The sequence below is a fragment of the Dama dama genome, chromosome 29 (assembly GCF_033118175.1).
Source record: "Dama dama isolate Ldn47 chromosome 29, ASM3311817v1, whole genome shotgun sequence".
Taxonomy (NCBI): domain Eukaryota; kingdom Metazoa; phylum Chordata; class Mammalia; order Artiodactyla; family Cervidae; genus Dama; species Dama dama.
Window position 1 is genome coordinate 39,723,316 of NC_083709.1, and position 20,349 is coordinate 39,743,664.

Here is a 20,349-nt window from a genome sequence, read left to right on the forward strand (position 1 = left end):
TCTTACAAGTTACAACCAAAATCCAGTCCGTAGATATTACCTTGAAGTTGTTGAAACCTAGAAGTGATCGTTTGGTGAAAGGAAAGTATAAGCTGAGCTAACTGATGTCAACCTCTTTTTTTAATATGGTTGACCTGACCTGACAGCTTTCATAACGGGGAGAGTCATGTGTTAAATCTGCTGTTAAGAAAGAATTTAGAGATCATGTTGGCCATAGCCTGTGAAAACTTGTCCCGTGTCTGTGGCTTGCTTTATTGTAGGATGCGTGGTGCCAGTGAGAACAAGATGATGGGTGAGATTCCCAGGATGGGCCACTGAGTTAAATTGTGTTTTGTAGTCTTGCATTTTTTTTTAAACTATAGTTGCCTCGTGGGACTTGGTAGTTAACATGGCAGCATTAGGGCAAACCAGAGTGCTTATTGAAACATTTCAGAGCCAGCCTCTTTGCTCATAAGAAACCCACCTCGTTTGAAGAATTGTCGAAACTTTTTTGTTGGTTTATGATAAGCAGAGGTGTTTCCTTAATGACAATATACGTAAAACTCATTTGTATGAGTCTTAACAGAATCTTTTAAAGTATATTTGATTAATAGCTCATTTCTATCTGCATATGGTAACTAGAAGTCTGGATGGCTCCTTTCCAGGCATGAAATATCAGGCTGGGAACATATTGTAGTCAGGATCATTTCTTTAAAAATATTTGAAATATCATGTGTAATGTGGTATAATTATAGTTAATATTTGGGCTTCCCTGGTGGCTCAGATGTTAAAGAATCTGCCGCCGATGCAAGAGACCTGGGCTTGATCCCTGAATCATGAGGATTCCCTGGAGAAGGGAATGGCAACCCACTCCAGTATTCTTGCCTGAAGAATTCCATGGACAGAGGAGCATGGTGGGCAAACAGTCCATGGGGTCCTGAAGAGTCAGACATGACTGTTAGAGAGGATTTCTTTCTTTTAAAATTTATAAAAACCTAAAAATGAGTTAGTGGCTTCTCTCAAAGACTTTGTGAATACCCTTATCGACTTACATCTCTCCTTATATTATTTAATCATATAATCTTGTTTTGAAAGGAACTTTTAGTGCTTGATTTTAAATGAAATTATATTATTGTATGTAAATTTTAAAATTTCAGTCAGTTCAGTTCAGTTCAGTCGCTCTGTCATGTCTAACTCTGCAACCCCATGGACTGCAGCATGCCAGATTTCCCTGTTCTTCACCATCTCCCTGAGCTTGCTCAAACTCATGTCCATTGAGTTGGTGATGCCATCCAGCAATGTCATCCTCTGTCGTTCACTTCTTCTCCAGCCTTTAGTCTTTCCCAACATCAGGGTCTTTTCTTCAGAAAGACCCTGATGCGGCTCTTCACATCAGATAGCCAAAGTATTGAAGCTTCAGCTCCAGCACCAGTCCTTCCAATGAATATTCAGAACTTATTTCCTTTAGGATTGACTGGTTGGATCTTCTTGCAGTCCCAGGGACTCTCAAGAGTCTTCTCCAACACCACAGTTCAAAAGCATCAATTCTTCAGTGCTCAGCCTTCTTTATGGTCCACTCTCACATCCATACATAACTACTTGGAAAAACTGTAGCTTTGACTAGATAGACCTTTGTTGACAAAGTAACCTCCCTGCTTTGTAATATGCTGTCTAGGTTTGTCATAGCTTTTCTTCCAAGGAGCAAGAGTCTTTTAATTTCATGGCTACAGTCACCATCTGCAGTGATTTTGGAGCCCAAGAAAATAAAGTCTGTCAATGTTTCTCCATCTATTTGCCATGAAGTGATGGGACTGGATGCCATCATCTTAGTTTTTTGAATGTTGAGTTTTAAGCCAGGTTTTTCACTCTCCTGTAGTAAAAAAGAGTAGTATGGTGGTGCTGTAAACAAAAATGGGGAGGACAGATGGAGAAATGAGGGTAGAGACTAGGGAATAGGGAATAGTAAATAGGGAATTCAGTTTTATACTTACTAGGGCTGTTTCCTATGAATCATCCAGAGACCTTGTCAAGAGCACAAGTGGATATCAAAATCTGGAGCTATTGAAGTTCAGATTTGGAAATGATGCAGTAATAGGTTAACGTTTACATTAGTTTAATTCAGCTGACTACTATACATTTAGGCACTATGATAGGCACTGCAGATAAGACTTGAATACAAGCTTCTTAATAATTCTGTTATGCTTTTTTAAAAAAATTATTTTTATTTATTTTTGTTGGTCTCTGTGGTGGCTCATATGGTAGAGAATGTGCCTGTGATGCAGGAGACCCACATTTGATCCTTAGGTTGGCAATATCCCCTGGAGGATAATTCCTTTAGAGTGTTGTGTTGGTTTCTGCCTTACAACATCATGTATCAGTCATAACTCTGTGTGTGTATGTGTGTGTGTGTGTGTGTAATGAATCAAAACTACATATGTATACCCTCCATGTTGAGCCTCCACCCAATTCCACCCCTCCAGGTCATCACAGAGGCTGGGCTCCCTGTGTTATATATCAGCTTCCCAGAAGCTATCTGTTTTACACACAGCAGTATGTATGTGTCAATGCTACTTTCTCAATTCATCCCACGCACTGTGTCCGTAAGTGCATTCTCTATGTCTGTGTGTCTGTTCCTTCCCTGCAAATAGGTTCATCAGTACCATTTTCCTGGATTCCATATATATGCTTTAATATACTATATTTGTTTTTCTCTGACTGACCTCACTCCGTATAACAGGTTCTAGGTTCATCTACCTCACTACTGACTCATATTTCTTCCTTTTTATGGTTGAGTGATAACAACATTTTATATATGTACCACAACTTCTTTCAACTTCTTTATCCTTTGATCTGTGGATGAACATCTAGGTTGCTTCCATATCCCAGCTGTTGTAAATAGTGCTGCATTGAACATTGGGGTATATGCGTCCTTTTGAGCTGTGAATTTCTTAGGATTAGTGGGATTGCTCAGTTATAGGATAGTTTTAAAAGAAATCTCTGTACTGTTATAGTGGCTGTATCAGTTTACATTCCCCATAACAGTGCAAGAGGGTTCCCTTTTCTCCACATCCTCCCCAGCTTTTATTGTTTGTAGGTTTTTTGATGATGGCCACCTCACATCAATCAATCCTTTGGCATCAGGTAGCCAAAGGATTGAAGCTTCTGCTTCAGCATCAGTCCTTCCAGTGAATATTCAGTACTGATCTCTTTTAGAATTGACTGGCTTGATCTCCTTGCAGTCCAAGGGACTCTCAAGAGTCTTCTCCAACATCACAGTTTAAAGGCATCAGTTCTTCAGCACTGAGCCTTTTTTATGGTCCAAAGCTTAAAAAGTTACTCTTGTTCTTTTATATATAATCTGTAGAGATTATTAAATTCAAATTAAATGAATTTGAAAGTCATGCTTTTTAAAAAAATATTAAGGTATAGTCGATTTACAATTTTGTGTTAGGTTTTAGTTTACAGCAAAATGGTTCAGTTATAAGTGTACATAATAGTTTACATTTACTAATTCCAAACTCCCAATACATCCACGTGCCCCACCCCCCGCCCTTTGGCAACCCCAAGTCTGTACTTACTGTGAGTCTGTTTCTTTTGTAAATAAGTTAATTTTTGTCATATTTTAGATTCCACATATAAGTGGGATCAAATGGTATTTGTTTTTGTCTTTTGGACTTAACTTAGTATGATGATCTCTTGCTTTATCCTTGCTGCTGCAAATGGCATTATTTAATTTCTTTTTATGGCTGAGTACTATTCCATTGTGTGTATGTATGTGTGTATATACATGCACATACATGTACATGTACACACATATATGTATATACATATACATATATATGTGTGTATATGTATACATGTATATACACACGTACACACACACACACACACACACACACACACACACCACATCTTTATCCATTCATCTATCTTTGGATGTTTAAGTTGTTTCTGTGTCTTGGTTATTGCAAGTGGTGTGCTGTGTATTATAGATGGTGTGTGTAAATCTTTTTGAATTACAGTTTTTTCCAGATATATACCTAGGAATGGATTGCTGGATCATATGACAGTTCTGTTTTTTGTTTTTTGAGGAATCTCCATAGTGTTTTCCATAAGGGCTGTACCAATTTGCATTTCTATCATCAGTGTGGAGGATTCCCTTGTCTCCACATCCCCTTCAGCTTTTGTTATTTGTAGACTTTTTAGTGATGGCAGTTCTGACCAGTATGAAGTGGTACCTCATTGTACGCATTTCATTTGCATTTCTAAATAATTAGCAATGTTGAGATCTTTTCACACGCTTGTTGTCCATCTGTATGTCTTCTTTGGAGAAATGTCTGTTTAGGTCTTATGCTCTTTTTTTTGACGGAGTTGTTGGTTTTTTGGTTGTTATAGTTGTATGAGCTGTTTGTATATTTTGGAAATTAAGCTCTTGTTGGTCGCATCATTTGCAAATATTTTCTTCCAGTCCATAGGTTGTCTTTTTGTTTATGGTTTCCTTTGGTATGCAGAAAGCTTGTAAGTTTGATTAGGTCTCATTTGTTTATTTTTGTTTTTATTTTTATTGCTGTGGGAGACTCTGAAAGTCATATATTTAGCATGTGTTTCTCCTTTTCCATAGGAATGACAGTAAGTGCTAATAAAGATGGCTTGGGGGTGATTGTTCGAAGCATTATTCACGGAGGTGCCATTAGTCGAGATGGTCGGATTGCTGTTGGGGACTGCATCTTGTGTATTAATGAAGAATCTACTATCAGTTTAACCAATGCCCAGGCACGAGCCTTGTTGAGAAGACATTCCCTCATTGGGCCTGACATAAAGTAAGTATCATTTGGACCATAGTTTGGCTTGGGAAATAAAGAAATTTCAATCTGTTAATCAGAATTTTTTTCTCAGTGCATACTTCTGTTTGATATACAAAAATGATCATATATTCAATACTAATCACTGAAGAATTTGACTATTCCTGAAAAGTTATTGATTGCATTGATTGTAGACTTTAGAAAAGTATATCTGCAATCAGTAACATCTTAATACTAACAGTACTGAAATACAGTTGACCCTTGAACAACACAGGTTTGAATTTCTCAGGTCCAAATATGCGTAGATTTGTTTCAGTAAATATGCAGTTGGCTCTCTGTGGGCTTCGTATCCTAGGGTGTAGCCAACCTTGGATCCAAATTCCCACCCAAGATTGATTTAATCCGTAAATGGAAGACTTGTGGATACAGAGGGTCAGCTGTACTCTGGCATTTCATATATAAGGGATTTGAGCATCCGTGGCCTTTGGTATCTAAAGCACCTGGAGCCAATCCCCTACAGGTACCTAGCAACAACAATATTTCAAAACAATGTTGGCTTCCATTATTATTTTTAATTTTCCAGTGATTTCTACAAAAATCTTTATACAAGATATGAGATCTCTTTTATTGAGCAGAATGGTCCACACTTAGGAACTTACATAGAAGTTTGGATTGGCCTCAATATAGCAAATTGCAGTACCTAATGATCTGTATGAAGACTCCCAAGTAAGCCAGATCTTTAGGGGTCAGCCATGGAAAAGATTGTATAGAAGCAGTCTGACCCATAATTTACCCTTTGTTGAACTGCTTTTCAACCCATATAAGAGAATTCACAGAAATGCTGTTATGGTCTGATGGTAGCTCATGCGGGCTAGTGTTGGAAGAAGAATTTAAATGTCTCATCATCCCATAATGTACTAAAAGCATCTCATATATGTGGTTTGTTTTTTAAATCACTAAACATTTCTCGAGCCAGCATAAAAATCACTACATAACCTTATTGTCACACCTCAAAAATGTAATAGCTTGCCTTTTTTTCCCTCTATCATTAATAATTGAATATTTGCATTTAATGTATAAGGGATAAAGTAGTAAAATAAGAGTTCAAAAAAAAGATTGTTTACTTTAAATTGATGTGATGAATACTAGTATGGGAGACTTTTTTGTATTAATATGGTCTTACTGATTGCATTCTGTACTATTATTTTATAAAATACATATTGGTAGAGCTTAGGTAAGAAAGATTGTACCTGAAATGTGTTTTTCATTTATCCATTGATAAAAAGCAGAAAAATACATACTGTTTAGTTTAGAGTGGGTTCTGTTGTCTTATAAAAAGGAGATTTTTATTTTTAGGGTGGAATTTCACTAATGGGCTTTCATATTTTTAATGCCTTTTTGGCTTTTATTTTATAATAAACAGATCATCAGGTCATGTGACACTCCCGTGATTATTTTATTAATCATGCAAGTAAGAGTGAAGATCATTAAAAATTTCAGTGCCCCTACAGTAAATGAAAGAGAAATGTTAAGTGCTTTCCTCACCACTTGCAGGCTAGTGTCCATTCCTTTTCCTTCAAAGGTGAATGATAAGGATCTACATGCAGACTCTTTATTTTAGAGGTAATCTAAACAGATGACCTCATGACTGATCGTTTGATTTATTATGTGATAATGCATGTCTTATGTCATGAACCCTAATGCAAGTCTCCTGTCCACTTTTTGGCACTCTTGAGTGCTAGAATTGGTACTTGGTTTTAACTTTACCTCTCAGTTGTAAATGTACCGCAGAACTTAAAAACTGGCCAGAAAATAAGACCACTGTGACAATGATTTAGCTTAAATCTTGTACCTAGTCACCTCTAGAAGAGCTGAAAAGCTATCCAGTACGTTTTCAGGCTACAATCTTTTTCTCTTGTACTGTTTTGTTTTGATTTGTTTTGTTGTTTTTTTTCCATCCTCTGGTGTAGCACCAGAATTTACCCATTTATGCCCTCAGCAGGTTTATTATGACTGTAAAGGGTATCTAGAAATCCATAAATATCGAGATTCAGAAATAATTGCTTTAAGATCCCAGGAAGAAAGATGTAATGTAGTATCTTACATTTGAAAGAAAAATAAGAAAAATACTACAACCTTCTCTCCTCTGGAAATCAGTCTATCAGTCTCTCTTAGAAGTTCACATGGGTGCATACACACACACACGCTCACAAACACACCCACAAATCACTTTGATTTCTTCTCATGTATACTATTAAAGCTGTGATTTACATGGCTATAGTTGTGACTCATTGGGTAAATGATAAAAAGAAATGAGAATAATAGAATCCTTTTTCAAGTAAATGTGTCAGATGATAAAACAAATAGTCATTTAGATTGACCAGGGCCGAGCAGCATTTTCCATACATTTTGCATGAAGTGGTTTTGGCCCTTTCTTCTCCCTTTTACTTGCTTTCACAAACAAAAGGTTTAAAATTACTTTGAAAGCTATGTGGGTGATTTCTCCCAAACCCAAAGTCTAATCCTTTCATTACTGTGAATGAAATCATGACTTTAAGTGCCAGTCAAGTGTTGTAGTCATTGCCTTGATCTAGGCTCCGTCCATGCCTCTTTTTGTTTTCTCATGAGGAAGCTAGCTTAATCTGGGTTAGTGGTGGAGAAATGTATTGTAGGTACTTAATTAAAAAAGTACTTTAATTGTTTCAATTGCATAACCGATTGGTTTTAATAAAGCATTGCTTATTGAGACAATGAGCTGGCTTTCTTTTTTGCCATTTAATAGCGATGGCTAGGAACTGAACTGAACGCGTGTGCCTTCGTGCATGCCTGGGTAGATAATTTGTGTTTCAAGAGTTCAGAAACAGCCAGTTGAAGTTCCAGGTTTCATTATTTTCTATGGAAAACCAGATGTGAAGCCTCACCAGAATGCATTCTGTCTCACTTCACACTCCACCTTGCCAGGGGCGCTTATATTTCTGTAATAATAGCCAGGGTTCTGTGCTTCACGGCAGCTGCTTGTAACATCTGCCAGATAATTACCAAGCTGAATCTGAATTCACCTGCCTTAACCTAAAGTGTGGGATGAATTCCTGATCAAGGAATAAAAGATTGATTGCAGTTACATTTTTCTGTGCTTGTTAATAATTACTGCTATAGACACGAGTGAAGAGCAGATGCTTTTCTGGGGGAGGTGTAGATAGGAGGGCTGTGGAAAGGGGAAGAAACAACCAGGAGCACCCACTTTTAACTACATATGTATGCATCGCACATTCAGTACAAGACACTGACATTTGTTAACACCATTGTAAAAAGATGCCGCGGCGTATGCTTCACATTCTAGATTCTCCGCAGCACCTGCTGACGATTGAGCCCCCTTTTATGTGTGAGTATCGGTGATTCAAAAGCTCATTATGGCTGTGTGTTACAACTTGTCTGTGAAAACCACTTCGTGCTTTTGTAACATCCCTATGTGGGGTTAGATCCAGAGAGAGATTCAGTGTATATACATTTTCCTTTTTTTTTTATTCTTTATATAAGAGCATATTTCCAACAGAGCTATGAGATGGTTACATTTTCACATTGCACTGGTGATTGTGAACTCATTTGAAAATCATGTTTTCCTACTACTGAAGCTTTCTAGCTCTTTTGTTAGGGGGCGATCACCTCTGGATTAGTAACAGTCACATTTCAGCATCACTAATGCTGTTCTGTTTTCTTGTACTCCATGTATAACCTAAGGTTAGTTTTTGCCTTTGAGAATTTTTAACACTACTCTCAGAGAAGCTGTTTTAATGTGTTTATGCAGTTCAGTGTGTGTTTTGGTGTTCTTGGTTGGTGTCTGGAGGTTTTGTACGGCTGTGTGACACAGGCATGTATTATAATTTCTGTGCATGGGTTAATGCACTGTGGGATGCTTGTTCCAGTGCCCCTGCTGTCTGTATTGGGCTAAATATGTGAACACTGCTTTCTTTCTCACTTCCCCCAAAATATCAGAAAAATATTTCTAAAAGTCTTCCTTAGTAAACCTTAACACCTTTGAACAAATACAGAGAAGAATTCATTTTCAACAGTGTCTCAGATAGACACATCTTTTCCTTCTCAAACCAAACTAGTATTTAATTAAAAAATTAAATACTTTGAACTGAGTATTCTTATTTTTCTTGTGTTCTAGCCTTTTTACCTCACCTAGCTTTTTTTTTCTTAAGGTTTTATTTATATGAGTTTTACCTTTACTGAACCTTCAGAAATAATTTTCAGATATAATTCAGAAATAATTTTCTTGAATAGACTTTTCAAATTTATCTTTGTATTTATTTTTCTTTGTATAAAAGACAGTCTTCTTTCCAAGTATAATGTGTTCTGCATTTTTGACTCATTATTTTTGAAGGGATACATGCAGATTTGCTATTCAATATATTTTTGTTACACTGTGGAAGCAGTGTTTTTGTAGATGAATAAGTAAAGTAGGGCCAGAATTAGAATACAGCTCTCTCACCCACACTAGTCCTAAATCACTGAATTATGTTGTGAAAGTGTCACAAAGTGTCATAAGGGTGCTGGCTTCTGCCAGAATGAATGGATGTGGGGGCCAAGCTGGCTGATGGCTCTGTTAGAACATGGTTTTACATGTGTGTTGCGCTTCTTGACTTACAATAACCTCAACAAAAGTAACATTGTTTTGTGATTGGGGATATGGAGATCCATTAGTGGGTGATTTACTGTACCAGAACACTCCAGAGAAGTAACAGAACTCTGTCCTCTGACTCCAAACCTAAGCAACCTCACAGAGTGAATGCCTTTTATGGAATCACCAGTATATATTATATATCCTCCTCACTGATTAAATTATGCCATTAGTATACTTCTATTATTATATTATGTTTTTATAATATGAAAGGTAAGCCTTTATCTTTGCCCTCCAGTACTAAGATTTTGATACTTACTATCTTCATGTGTAAGCTATGTTTAGCCAGCATAATAGTCTTCATGATTTTTGTGTTGCACATTTTTGATACATGCTTTTGTTTCTTTCCACAAATATCCTGAAATGACTTGAAGTCCTTTCTTTCACTCGCCATACCATGTATGAGTTTGCGGATCCAGAACAGACTGCTTCAACAGGTGTATCAATTGTGTAGCCTCTTAGGACAGCAGTAAACTTGAATTTTCAGATGTCATTTCTAAGCATTATAACTATAGTCAGCAACTTGCTCAGTGCCTTCCTCATTATAGGCGTTCAGCCAGCCAGCACTTGTTGAATTAGTATGTGACCATTCAAGTGTCAGGCTTTTTCTCTGAAACCAAAATGAACATAGACATTGCTACACATTAGTAAGAGGATCTTTCTCTGCACTGATAATGGTTTAACTCAGACTTAACAGTTAATACTTAGGAGTATGATTACTGATAGTATTTGTTAATGTCCATAATTACTTGTGTTTTATGGGAGAATGTAATTTTGAATGCCCAGTGTTTTAGTAGAGTTTACCCTGTTTGCTTCTGCTAAGGCACCCAAAAATCTTTGGAGAAAATAAATGTTATTACTGAAAATTACTTATCTAAGGATTTCTAGATCTCTTTAATGTAAAAAAAAAAATTGCTGTTAGTCTTCTCATTTGGAAATATATATTATGCTGTTTTCCTCCCCCATATGATTATTGGTAAACAGATAATTATCAGCAGCCTTTAAATTTTTAATTTCTGTTGTTTTTATTCCCTATAGAATACTTGATTGTTTTGAAGTTTAGAGTCTCTACTGAGTAAGCTGATTTAAATGAGTTGTGTGAAAAAGTAGAGATGAGGGGACAAAATAAGTTTATTTCATATTTTGGAAGATTCTCCGAACAGGCAGAGCTTTGCTTTCATGGATTGTGTCTTGTTCCAGAATTACGTATGTACCTGCAGAATATTTGGAAGAGTTCAAAATAAGCTTGGGGCAGCAATCTGGAGGAATAATGGCACTGGATATTTTTGCTTCTTACACTGGCAGGTAAGTCTGCTATGGGAATGATCCATACAGAAAGTTATAAAGAAGAGTTTTGAATCCAGTGTCAGGGAGGCCTAGCGAGGAAAAAGACTGAATTCTTTTTCTCTCTTTCAAGATTTAAAAAAAAAAATCACCCCCCTTTCCCATATTACTGGGCTTCCCTAGTGACTCCGTGGTAAAGAATCCACCTACCAAACAGGAGATGCAAGTTCGATCCCTGGGTTGGAAAGATCCCCTGGAGAAGGAAATGGCAACCTGCTCCAGTGTTCTTGCCTGGGAAGGCCCGTGGGCAGAGGAACCTGGCGGGCAACAGTCCATGGGGTCACAAAAGAGCTGGACGTGCGTTAGCAACCAAACAACAGCAACCCATAGTACTTAAGGAGTGATCACATATTGTGGGAAATTTGGGAAAAATATGAAAAATCAAAGCAAGAAATTAAAACTGTCTTCAGTTGTATCAGTCCATATACCACCGTCAGCTTACTGAGTTTTGGGGCATTTACCTCAGATATGACTATGGTTTCACTCACTCCCTGGAACCTACAATTTGTATGGTATTGTATCACTTTTCTCTGTCATAAACATTTTCAAACTATTTATTTACTCATTAACGTACATACAGATTCACAAACATTTTTTTTGACCATTCTTTTTTTTTTTTTTTTAGTTGGAGGCTAATTACTTTACAAACATTTTAATGGTTATATTTCTACTCTTTTGGAGTATGTTGAGCTGAACGTCTTTGTGTATGTACAGGTTAGGTAATAGAATGTTTGGCTTTTTAAAGCCTCTTTATACACAGTGTATTGAGGACCTTTGAATAATACAGGAAATATAGTTTTTTCCTCCCTTAGGAAAGAGAAGAACTAGATTTTGATGTTGCTGCTGAGTTTAGCACAAGGAGAGAAATAATGTCAAATTGCTTTTCTGGAAAGAATACACTATACATTTTCAGCTATGGGCCTGTTTCTTCCCAGTTACATTAGCAGCTGAGTAGCAGATTTCTCCTTAAGCATGCTATAAAGAAGAAATAGCTTTGCAAACATTCTGAGGTCTGTTCACAAAAGTTCTAACAACCCATAACACTCTGGTGTCCAGTGACTCTGCAGGCATTATAACATCACATCACTCTTCCCTCTGCAAATTGTATGTGGCTACAGCTATGCAGACAGTGTTAAAGAAGGAAAGGTTTGTTATGTGTTTAATAAAGGGAAGGAATGTCATGGCCCGAAGGGCCCCTTGAATTTTATGGGAAAAAGAGTATTCATTCCACCCTTTGCAAAGCTCAGCCATACTTCTCTCTAGAATTTCCATCTTAGGGCTAATGACATGAATTGATTACAGCTACCTGGTACTTCCTATTAAAAAGCTAGATGCAGTAATTCCAGTGTCCCTCTGAAATACCATTTCACATGGCTTAATTAGAGAATATGACAAGATAACATGATATTCTTATGAAATTCTGAGGCCTTAAAAGCACTCAAAATGTTAACATTAAAACAAAAAAGCCGCTTTCAGCATGTTGGTTCTCTCCTAGCACATAAAGGAAAAGGGCCTGAGCTGTCAATGCTGTGAATAACTTTCCCTGCAAAAAAGTGTATTTTCTGTTAATATAAGGATGCTCAAAACAAAATCTGTCTGCATCCTGTTTTCCTCCCTTAGGAAAGGCAGAAACTAGATTTTGATGCTGCTGCTGAGTTCAGAACAGGGAGAGAAATAATGTCAAATTGCTATCCCAAAAGGAATGCACAATACATTTTCAGCTGTGGGCCTGTATTTTTTTCAGTTATATTAACAACTGAGTAACAGATTTCTCTTTAAGCATGCAGGAGGAATCAGCACCAGAGAGATTAAGTTACTTACTCAAGTTTCATAACTAATGGGTGGAAGAATCAAGGTTAAATGCAAATGGTCGGGCTCCACGTTGTTAATCGTTGGATCCAAAAAAGAATTGCCCTAGCCCTGTATAAAAATGTGGGGCAGTGTAGCATGGAGTTTAAGAGCTCAGGTTTTAGAGTAAACTGGCCCAGTTCAAGTCTCATCTCTGTTCCTTTACTGTGTGACTTTGTGCCAGTTTCTGGCCATCTTAATGCACATATAAAGAGTGTTACTTGTTATAGTTGACAGAAACTTACTTGATGTTCAACAATCAAACAGGAGTGCCGAGAAGTCTAATTGATTCTTGGCTGAGTGAGTGTGGGGACACAGAACAGGTTCATTCTGCTGAGGCGCACACTGCTTGAGTCCCGTAAACCCCGCCTGAGGATGGATAAAGAATAATCAGCACATTTATAGGAACGTATCTGGGTTAGTGAAATAGTTCAAGATTGGACAGTCATCTGAAGAGAATGGGGCTTTTTGTCTAAGACTCCAAGTATTTGTCATCTTATAGCTCACAAGCCAGGAGCTTATGATGCGATCTGTGTGACTGCATCTGAGCAGCTCCCCCTGCCTGGGCTTTAGGGTAATAACTGGATATATTAGAGAAGGACTCTTTCTTACTTCCCATTCCTCTCTGTATTCTGTACCCGCTTTTTCTGTCATATTCTCCCCAGTGGTATTTCCAGAGGGTTGGGCTCTGCTTCCCCCCACTGTCTTGCACCTTTCAGATTGAGGTTCACTCAGACTATTTCATTCTCAGTCAACTTCTTAACATCATTTTGAAAATCTTTCTTTGGCTCCATTCCTGACAGTCCTGTCCCACAGTCAGGCTTAGTCTCTGCGAGCCCAGCCTCATCCCGAGTCTCCTTCCTCAATCACAGAAGGAGAATTCCGTCACACGACCGATAGGTAGGAACCACAGGCAGGTGGATTTCCCTCTGACAGATGAAAAGCAAAGATCTAACTTTCAGGTCAAAGAAAGAGTGAGATTTTCTGGGAGAGCTGGGACAGTTGTTTGGCAGAAATGTTGGGAAACACATTCAAGCACAGATGGATTATTAGATTAGATGACTTCTGATCTCAAGGTCTGAAGATGATATAATTTGACAGAGTTCAGTATTCCTGTTGGGGGAGAATGGATATAATTTGAACATATGCTATCTTCAGATTTTTTTCAATTTCTGTAAGTATCAGCTACAAGTATTTATTGAATTAGAGTTTTTAAAGCTTCCTCTATTTTAAGAAGAATATATTTCTTTAGAAATCCAATTTTTCTTAACAGCATAAGACCATGCCATAATTGATTAACCATTCTTTGTTGTCCTGACAATACCATTTATTGATGCAAAGTGTACCTTTGGTAAAAACCAAATATTTTTGGACAAGATTATTATTTTACAGTTATAGTCAGTTAAGAGATTGGACACATTTTGTTACATGCTTGGCATTTGGCAAAATCTGAATTCCTGTAGAAATTGACAACTGACCTTGGACTCAAGTGCCTGTAAACTGCTTCCCGTAAGAACACTGTGGCTGGCTCCTTTGGATGGGCAGAATCAGACCATAAGCATCTTCCATCTGTCTTCAAAAGGTGAAGGGAAAGCATTGGTCCATCCTGAGGAGGTAGAGATACTGCACTCCTGGCATACTTGATGTTCAACTCTGTCAGGCCAGGGATCCAGTGGGACTGTACAAGCTTATAACACACATGGGGTGTCTACCTTCTCACACATGGGAAAAATTTAGGAAATAGTTGTTGAATAGTTGTTCTTAAAAATTCTGGCATTTCCCCTTTCTTTTCATTCCCTTCCTTCCTTTGTCCATGTTTCATTAGGGAAGAAAAAGACTAGACAAGACACTTTGTGTTCTGCTATATCTCCTGACTCATTTATAGTGCTGTGTACTCAGTCATTCATTTGTGTCTGACTCTTTGTGACCCCGTGGACTGTAGCCACCCGGGCTCCTCTGTCCAAGGATTTCCCAGGCAAGAATACTGGAGTGGGTTGCCATTCCCTTCTCCAGGGTATCTTTCCAACTGAGGGATCGAACCCAAATCTCCTGTCTTGGCAGGCAGATTCTTTACCAGTATGCCACCTGGGAAGTTCAGGTATAGTAGATTGATTCCAGAAAGAGGTTTTTATTTTATGTAATCAGGTTTTATTTTCCCTTTAATGTAAAATATTATATGCTTGTTAGCCAAGTGTGGTGAAAATATGAAACAGTTCTGTATTTTTAGCAAAACCAGTACTAAAGTACCTAGAAGACAGCCTGTGTGGTTTTACTAGGATTGTGGAGTACTCACTGTCTGACTCTTTACCAGAGACATTCCAGAGCTACCCGAGCGAGAAGAAGGAGAGGGGGAAGAAAGTGACCTTCAAAATGCAGCCTACAGCAACTGGAATCAGCCTCGGCGGTAAGGACTATTTCTGTCTTCTGCCTACTCAGGGTTTAAAGATAGAGAGGGGTGGTTTCAAGTACTAGATTACAGCTTGCTACTGTGACTTTGAGCAAGCTGTTTAATATCACTCACTGTCCATTTCTCTTTGGCCACAGTGGAGAAGATAGTATGTGTCACACAGGGTTAACACTAATATGTACTTGAGGATTTGGCACATAGTAGGGACTAAATAAAATTGACTAGAGAAAATTATGCATAGGTAGTTGGAATATGTTCTTTAGAGTTTATCTTAGGCAAACCACCAAATGTTAACTTGAAATTTTTCCAGTATTTGTAGAAAGTAGATATTCAAACACATGTATTCAAAACGTGTGTGTGAGCATCTTATCATAGGCTGTGGTTATTCTAATCCATGGTCTTTCTAGAATGACTTTCATTTATAATAGGAATGATGACTTTCCTAAGTCTACTCATATATACCTCTGTATATCACTAAGGTGTATTTTCCTGTTCTGAGTAGAAAATTCAGTTTAGTAGGAATTTACTGAGTTCTCATTATTGACAAGATGAGAGGCAGATAGTTTTGAAAAATAACAGGGAAGTGTAAGACATAAATCCTGCCTTTAAGGAAGCTACTATGTATTGATTTAGACAAGGTGTAGAGAGACACAAAATAATGAAAGAAAAATGTAAGATATTTTGCTTTAAGAGTAAAATATAATCAATGGACACTTTCTCTGAACAGATTTAAAGTTGACTGTCAGAGAGGTGCCTTTTACATATTTATTAACTATTTATTCTACAGTGAATAAATAAAATTCTCAAGATAGAAAAATATCTACTCTTCTGATGTGTAATACAGTTTGATGATTTGCCTAGCTCATAAATGAACTTAAGGCTGCATCACCTTTAAACATTTTCTAGGTTGAGTCATGTTCAAAGTATCGGAAACCTTTTATGTTGCTTTCATAAGAAACAGCATCTCCAGCCAAATAAAATGACTTTTTGATTTGAATTTTTTAAAAATTATTCAGACTGCTTTAAAAAAATCAAAGTCTTTCTACATTATTGCCCACATTGAGAATAGAAGTGCTAGATTTGTAGCAGAAAAAATATTTTAAGATGTTGTGTGCTCAGTCGCTTGGTCATGTCTAACTCTTTGCATCCCCGTGGACTGTAGCCTGCCAGGCTCCTCTGTCCATGGAATTTTCCAGGCAAGAATACTGGAGTAGGTTGCCATTTCCTACTCCAGTTATAAGATGTTAGGTTTTTTGTTTATTTGAAGATAGAGGCAGAAGTATGTTAGATGGAATTATAAATATAGATGGAATTATAAATACTAGATGGAAATACATGTATATACACACATACATACAATGGAATATTATTACTCAGTCATAAAATAGTGATATTCTTCCATTGGCAGCAGCATGGATAGACCTAGAGGCTATTTTGCAGGGTGAAATAAGTCAGATAGAGAAATCCTGTATTTTGTGACATATATGTGGGCTCTAAAAAATAAACCAATGTATATACGAGACAGAGACAGACTCACAGATATAGAAAACAAACTAGTGGTTACCAAAGGGGAGAGAAAAGGCAGGAGGGGCAAATTAGGGGTGAGAGATTAAGAGATATAAACTACTATGTGTAAAATAATAAGTAACACAGACATACTGTATAGCCCAGGGGATTATGGCCATAATCTTGTAATAATTTCTAATGGAGTTAATCTGTAAAAATACTGAATCACTGTACTGTGTCACTATACTTCACTTAAATAAAACAGTTTTGAAAGAGTAATTACATTTTTAATTTAAAAATAAAAAAAGTAGAACCTTTAACATTTGGGAGAGAACTTAATATCATAATGGACTTAAAGTCCTTAGTACAACGCTTGGTACACAGTGAAGACTCAGTCAGTGGTTGGTCTCAGCAGTCATCAGCGTCTTCCTCGTTATTATTCATACCAGAGCAGGTGAAAGATGTTGAGCACAGGAATGATTATGAAATTTTCTTATGAAGAGAAATTGGGTACAACTTCTGGACCAGAAGATTTTATACTTTTATTCTCAATTTTAACCTTCACATCACGCTAAGTGATGTCTCTAATGGTGGTAACTAGTTTACTGAGAGAGTATGTCTACAGATTCTGTAAATCTTAAACAAGATAATCTGCCCTCACTAACCATATGGACTCCCTCAGTTTTTTTTAGGGGAGAAGTTCATAGAAGTTCATGAGGAAGCTTACCAAAACAATTAGAGCTTTTAGTAAATAAGGAGCAAATGTCATGAATATGCTTTACAGCATTAGAAACCTGCTGGACATTCTTTCATGCAGTCAAGAAAAATTTGTAAATAACCTGTGTTACACTTTTATTTTGCATGTGATTTTCATGTGCAGGATTATATCATACTGTATGTATCATTTTCCAGCTTGCTTACTCTTAAATGAATGTCTCTGTACACTATCATGTGGATACAAACGTATCTAATTCATTCAGTTTACTTGTGGCAGTGCCTTTCAGTATATGAAAATGGCTCAGTTTATTTTCAGATTGATATTTGAATAGTTTACAGTTAATTATTATAATAATCCTGTGCAGTAAGTATATTTTCTTACACATTTGGAGAATTTGTCTAGATATGTATTCCAAAGGAAAATTGCTGACTTGTAGATTTAATTCTATTATTTACTAGAAGTTGTCAAATTGCTTTTTAAGGTGGCTATACCAATTTTTACTTTTATTTCCAACATATGAGAGCTCCCCCCCCCCATATCCTTGTTACCACATCATATGATCATCTTTAAAAATGCTTTTATCAACCCAGTGGGTAGAATATGGTACATTGAGCCCAGTTACTCTTAGCAAACAATGTGTAAGCGTGATAGATTGAGGTGCTGGTGTACAGGTTTGCTCATTTGTCATATGAATTGAGTATTATACCTTGTTGACATTACTTCAGTAATCATAGTTATCATCATCATCATAAGAGTAATCAGATTTATTGATTGCTTTACTAAGTTGTAAAACTTTGTTTTGCCCATGACATACATTCATGAATTTAATCCTCACAGCAGCTCTCTGATGTTGGGGCTCTTGTTTGATCCATTTTCCAGCTGAGAAAAGGAAAAGAGAGACTAAGGAAGTAAAAGAGGGTCACTCAGTTGTTAAGTAGCAGAAGGGCAGGAATTGAGCCCAGAAAATCTTGGTTCAGAGTTCAGGCAACCTGGCCTGAGAGCTCTATTTTACTTTGATTTTTATTAATTTCACTTTTTGAAAATCTGTGTTCTCCAGAAAGGCTGACATTTTCTGTAAAACCAGCTCTGCACATGTTCTGTACAATTTTTCTTTTATGGGTTTCTTATTTTCTTTGGCAACCCCTCCAGTACTCTTGCCTGGAGAATCCCATGGAGGGAGGAACCTGGTAGGCTACAGTCCATGGGGTCGCAAAGAGTCAGACACGACTGAGCGACTTCACTTTCTTTCTTTTTTCTTGCTATTTTCTTCTTAACATGGAATGTTGACCGTGTTCTGCTTCATGAATCCTGGGTTGGTTCCTCAGTGCTGGGGTCATTTTGGCAGCTCTGTTTTTGGTTATCTGCTCTGATGTTTTGAAGAATTACAGCATTTCCTCTTAGGACTGGATCTAATACCACTTTGCTGTCTATGCTACATCCTGAGGAGGCACGGGGTACTGGTATCCAAAGGCTGGTTAACCTCTGTGCCTCTTCCGTTTGTAAAACACAGTGACAAGAGCATCCACCTCACAGGAGTGACTTGAAAATAAAATCAAAGTATATGGAACTCACTTGGAGAATAAGGCTGAGTACATAAGCCTTTAATGAGTTTTTGCTGCGACTGCCATTTTTAGTGTTCAGAGAATCATGAGAACCATTCTCTAACATATATCAACTACTAAGAATCTATGAGACATTTTCTTTCATGCTTTTATTTTTTTCATTTTTAAAAGAAGAGGGAATGAGTCCCACCTATATTCTGGATTCTTAAGTATTAAAGACAGTGGCTGACTCTACTGACTTTACTACTTTGCTGTTTTACCTTAGAAATCAAAAGAAATTGGTTCTTGTCTTTCACAGAATTCCTAGAATGAAAGAAAGTGATGAAAAGAATTTTAACTAGTTTAAGCTTTTCTCACAGATTTGTTAAGATAAAGAATCATAGTGAGATCCTTTTAAACTAAACCACAGACCTCTAGGTCTTAGATTTCTAATAAAAACAAAAAAAAGTGCTGACCAGAGAAAAGAAATATTTCCTCACCTGCCTCCTGTGACCAGTTGTCCCTCCTCTCACTTGACTGAGGTGCTTTTTTACCCCAGTCTTTTCTTACCAGGACCTCCCTCCGCACCCGGGAGTCTTACCTCCAGCCTTTGGTTTCCTCTGGGAGCACGTCACATGTCAAGGTTGAGGGTATGCTGGACCAAGCTTTCTTCTCCTGTCTGATGTCCAGCATCGCCTCCCTTCCTGCAACTTAGAGTAGAATGCAGAGTCTCATTACCTGTCTTTGAACTTTCTACTTGGTACCCTGTTTGCTTCCAGTCATCTGAGCCCCTACATCTTGGCCAAACACCTTGCTGCTAATCACCTTATCCTTGTATCCCGGCCTTTTCATAAGACATGTACTTTCAGTTCATCCATGGTTCTGACCGCTCTCTACAGGTATTAGGTATGAGTTCATGTGCTTATTACGTAGGTGGAGGAAGCACATTTAGGGCAGAGGCAGTAGCAAGCGCCAAGGCCCCAGGGCGGGAGATGAAGCTCAGCAACAGCAAGAGGATGTGGTAGCCGGAGTGGAAAGAGGAGAGTGGAGAGCTGAGGAGGATGTGTTTGGAGATGCTGATGGGCTCAGATCACGGAGGATTGTGTTAGCAACCACTCTTCATGCCCTGACTGTTAGTTTCTAGGTCTGTGTTGGCGAGGCAGACTGTTGCAGAGGTAAGCTGCTCCTTCAGTATATACAGAAACGTTCTCTCTCTTAACTGGGTTGCTAAGCTTAGAAGCTACCATCTGTTTGAGAGTAGCTGAATTTTTTAATGTCTGCAGTATTAGGGCCCCTGGAAAATGGTCCTTTTATATCCGTTTGTGCCACAGTCTGGAGTATGAGCCTAATATTAACTTGTAACAGATCAGTTTCAGAATTATATTATTAATAGTACTTATCAGACCCTATAAAACACTTAATTGGAAAAGTAATTTATAGTGATTTTTGTCTTACTATTGGTAAAACCTTAACAAATTGAGCAAATGATATTTACAAAACTTATATCTTATTCCTTTGAA

General features: G+C 37.5%; 1 protein-coding gene across 8 annotated transcripts in view; it reads left to right on the plus strand.

Moving 5' to 3' along the window:
- Nucleotides 1-20,349, plus strand: part of MPDZ (multiple PDZ domain crumbs cell polarity complex component) — a 162,177-nt gene that overhangs the window by 93,740 nt on the left and 48,088 nt on the right. For all 8 annotated transcript variants that reach the window (XM_061132568.1, XM_061132565.1, XM_061132561.1 and 5 more), the window contains 3 exons: nucleotides 4,601-4,799; nucleotides 10,666-10,770; nucleotides 14,969-15,061. In XM_061132568.1, coding sequence (XP_060988551.1) covers nucleotides 4,601-4,799; nucleotides 10,666-10,770; nucleotides 14,969-15,061 — 397 coding nt within the window. The remainder of the gene's footprint in view (nucleotides 1-4,600; nucleotides 4,800-10,665; nucleotides 10,771-14,968; nucleotides 15,062-20,349) is intronic.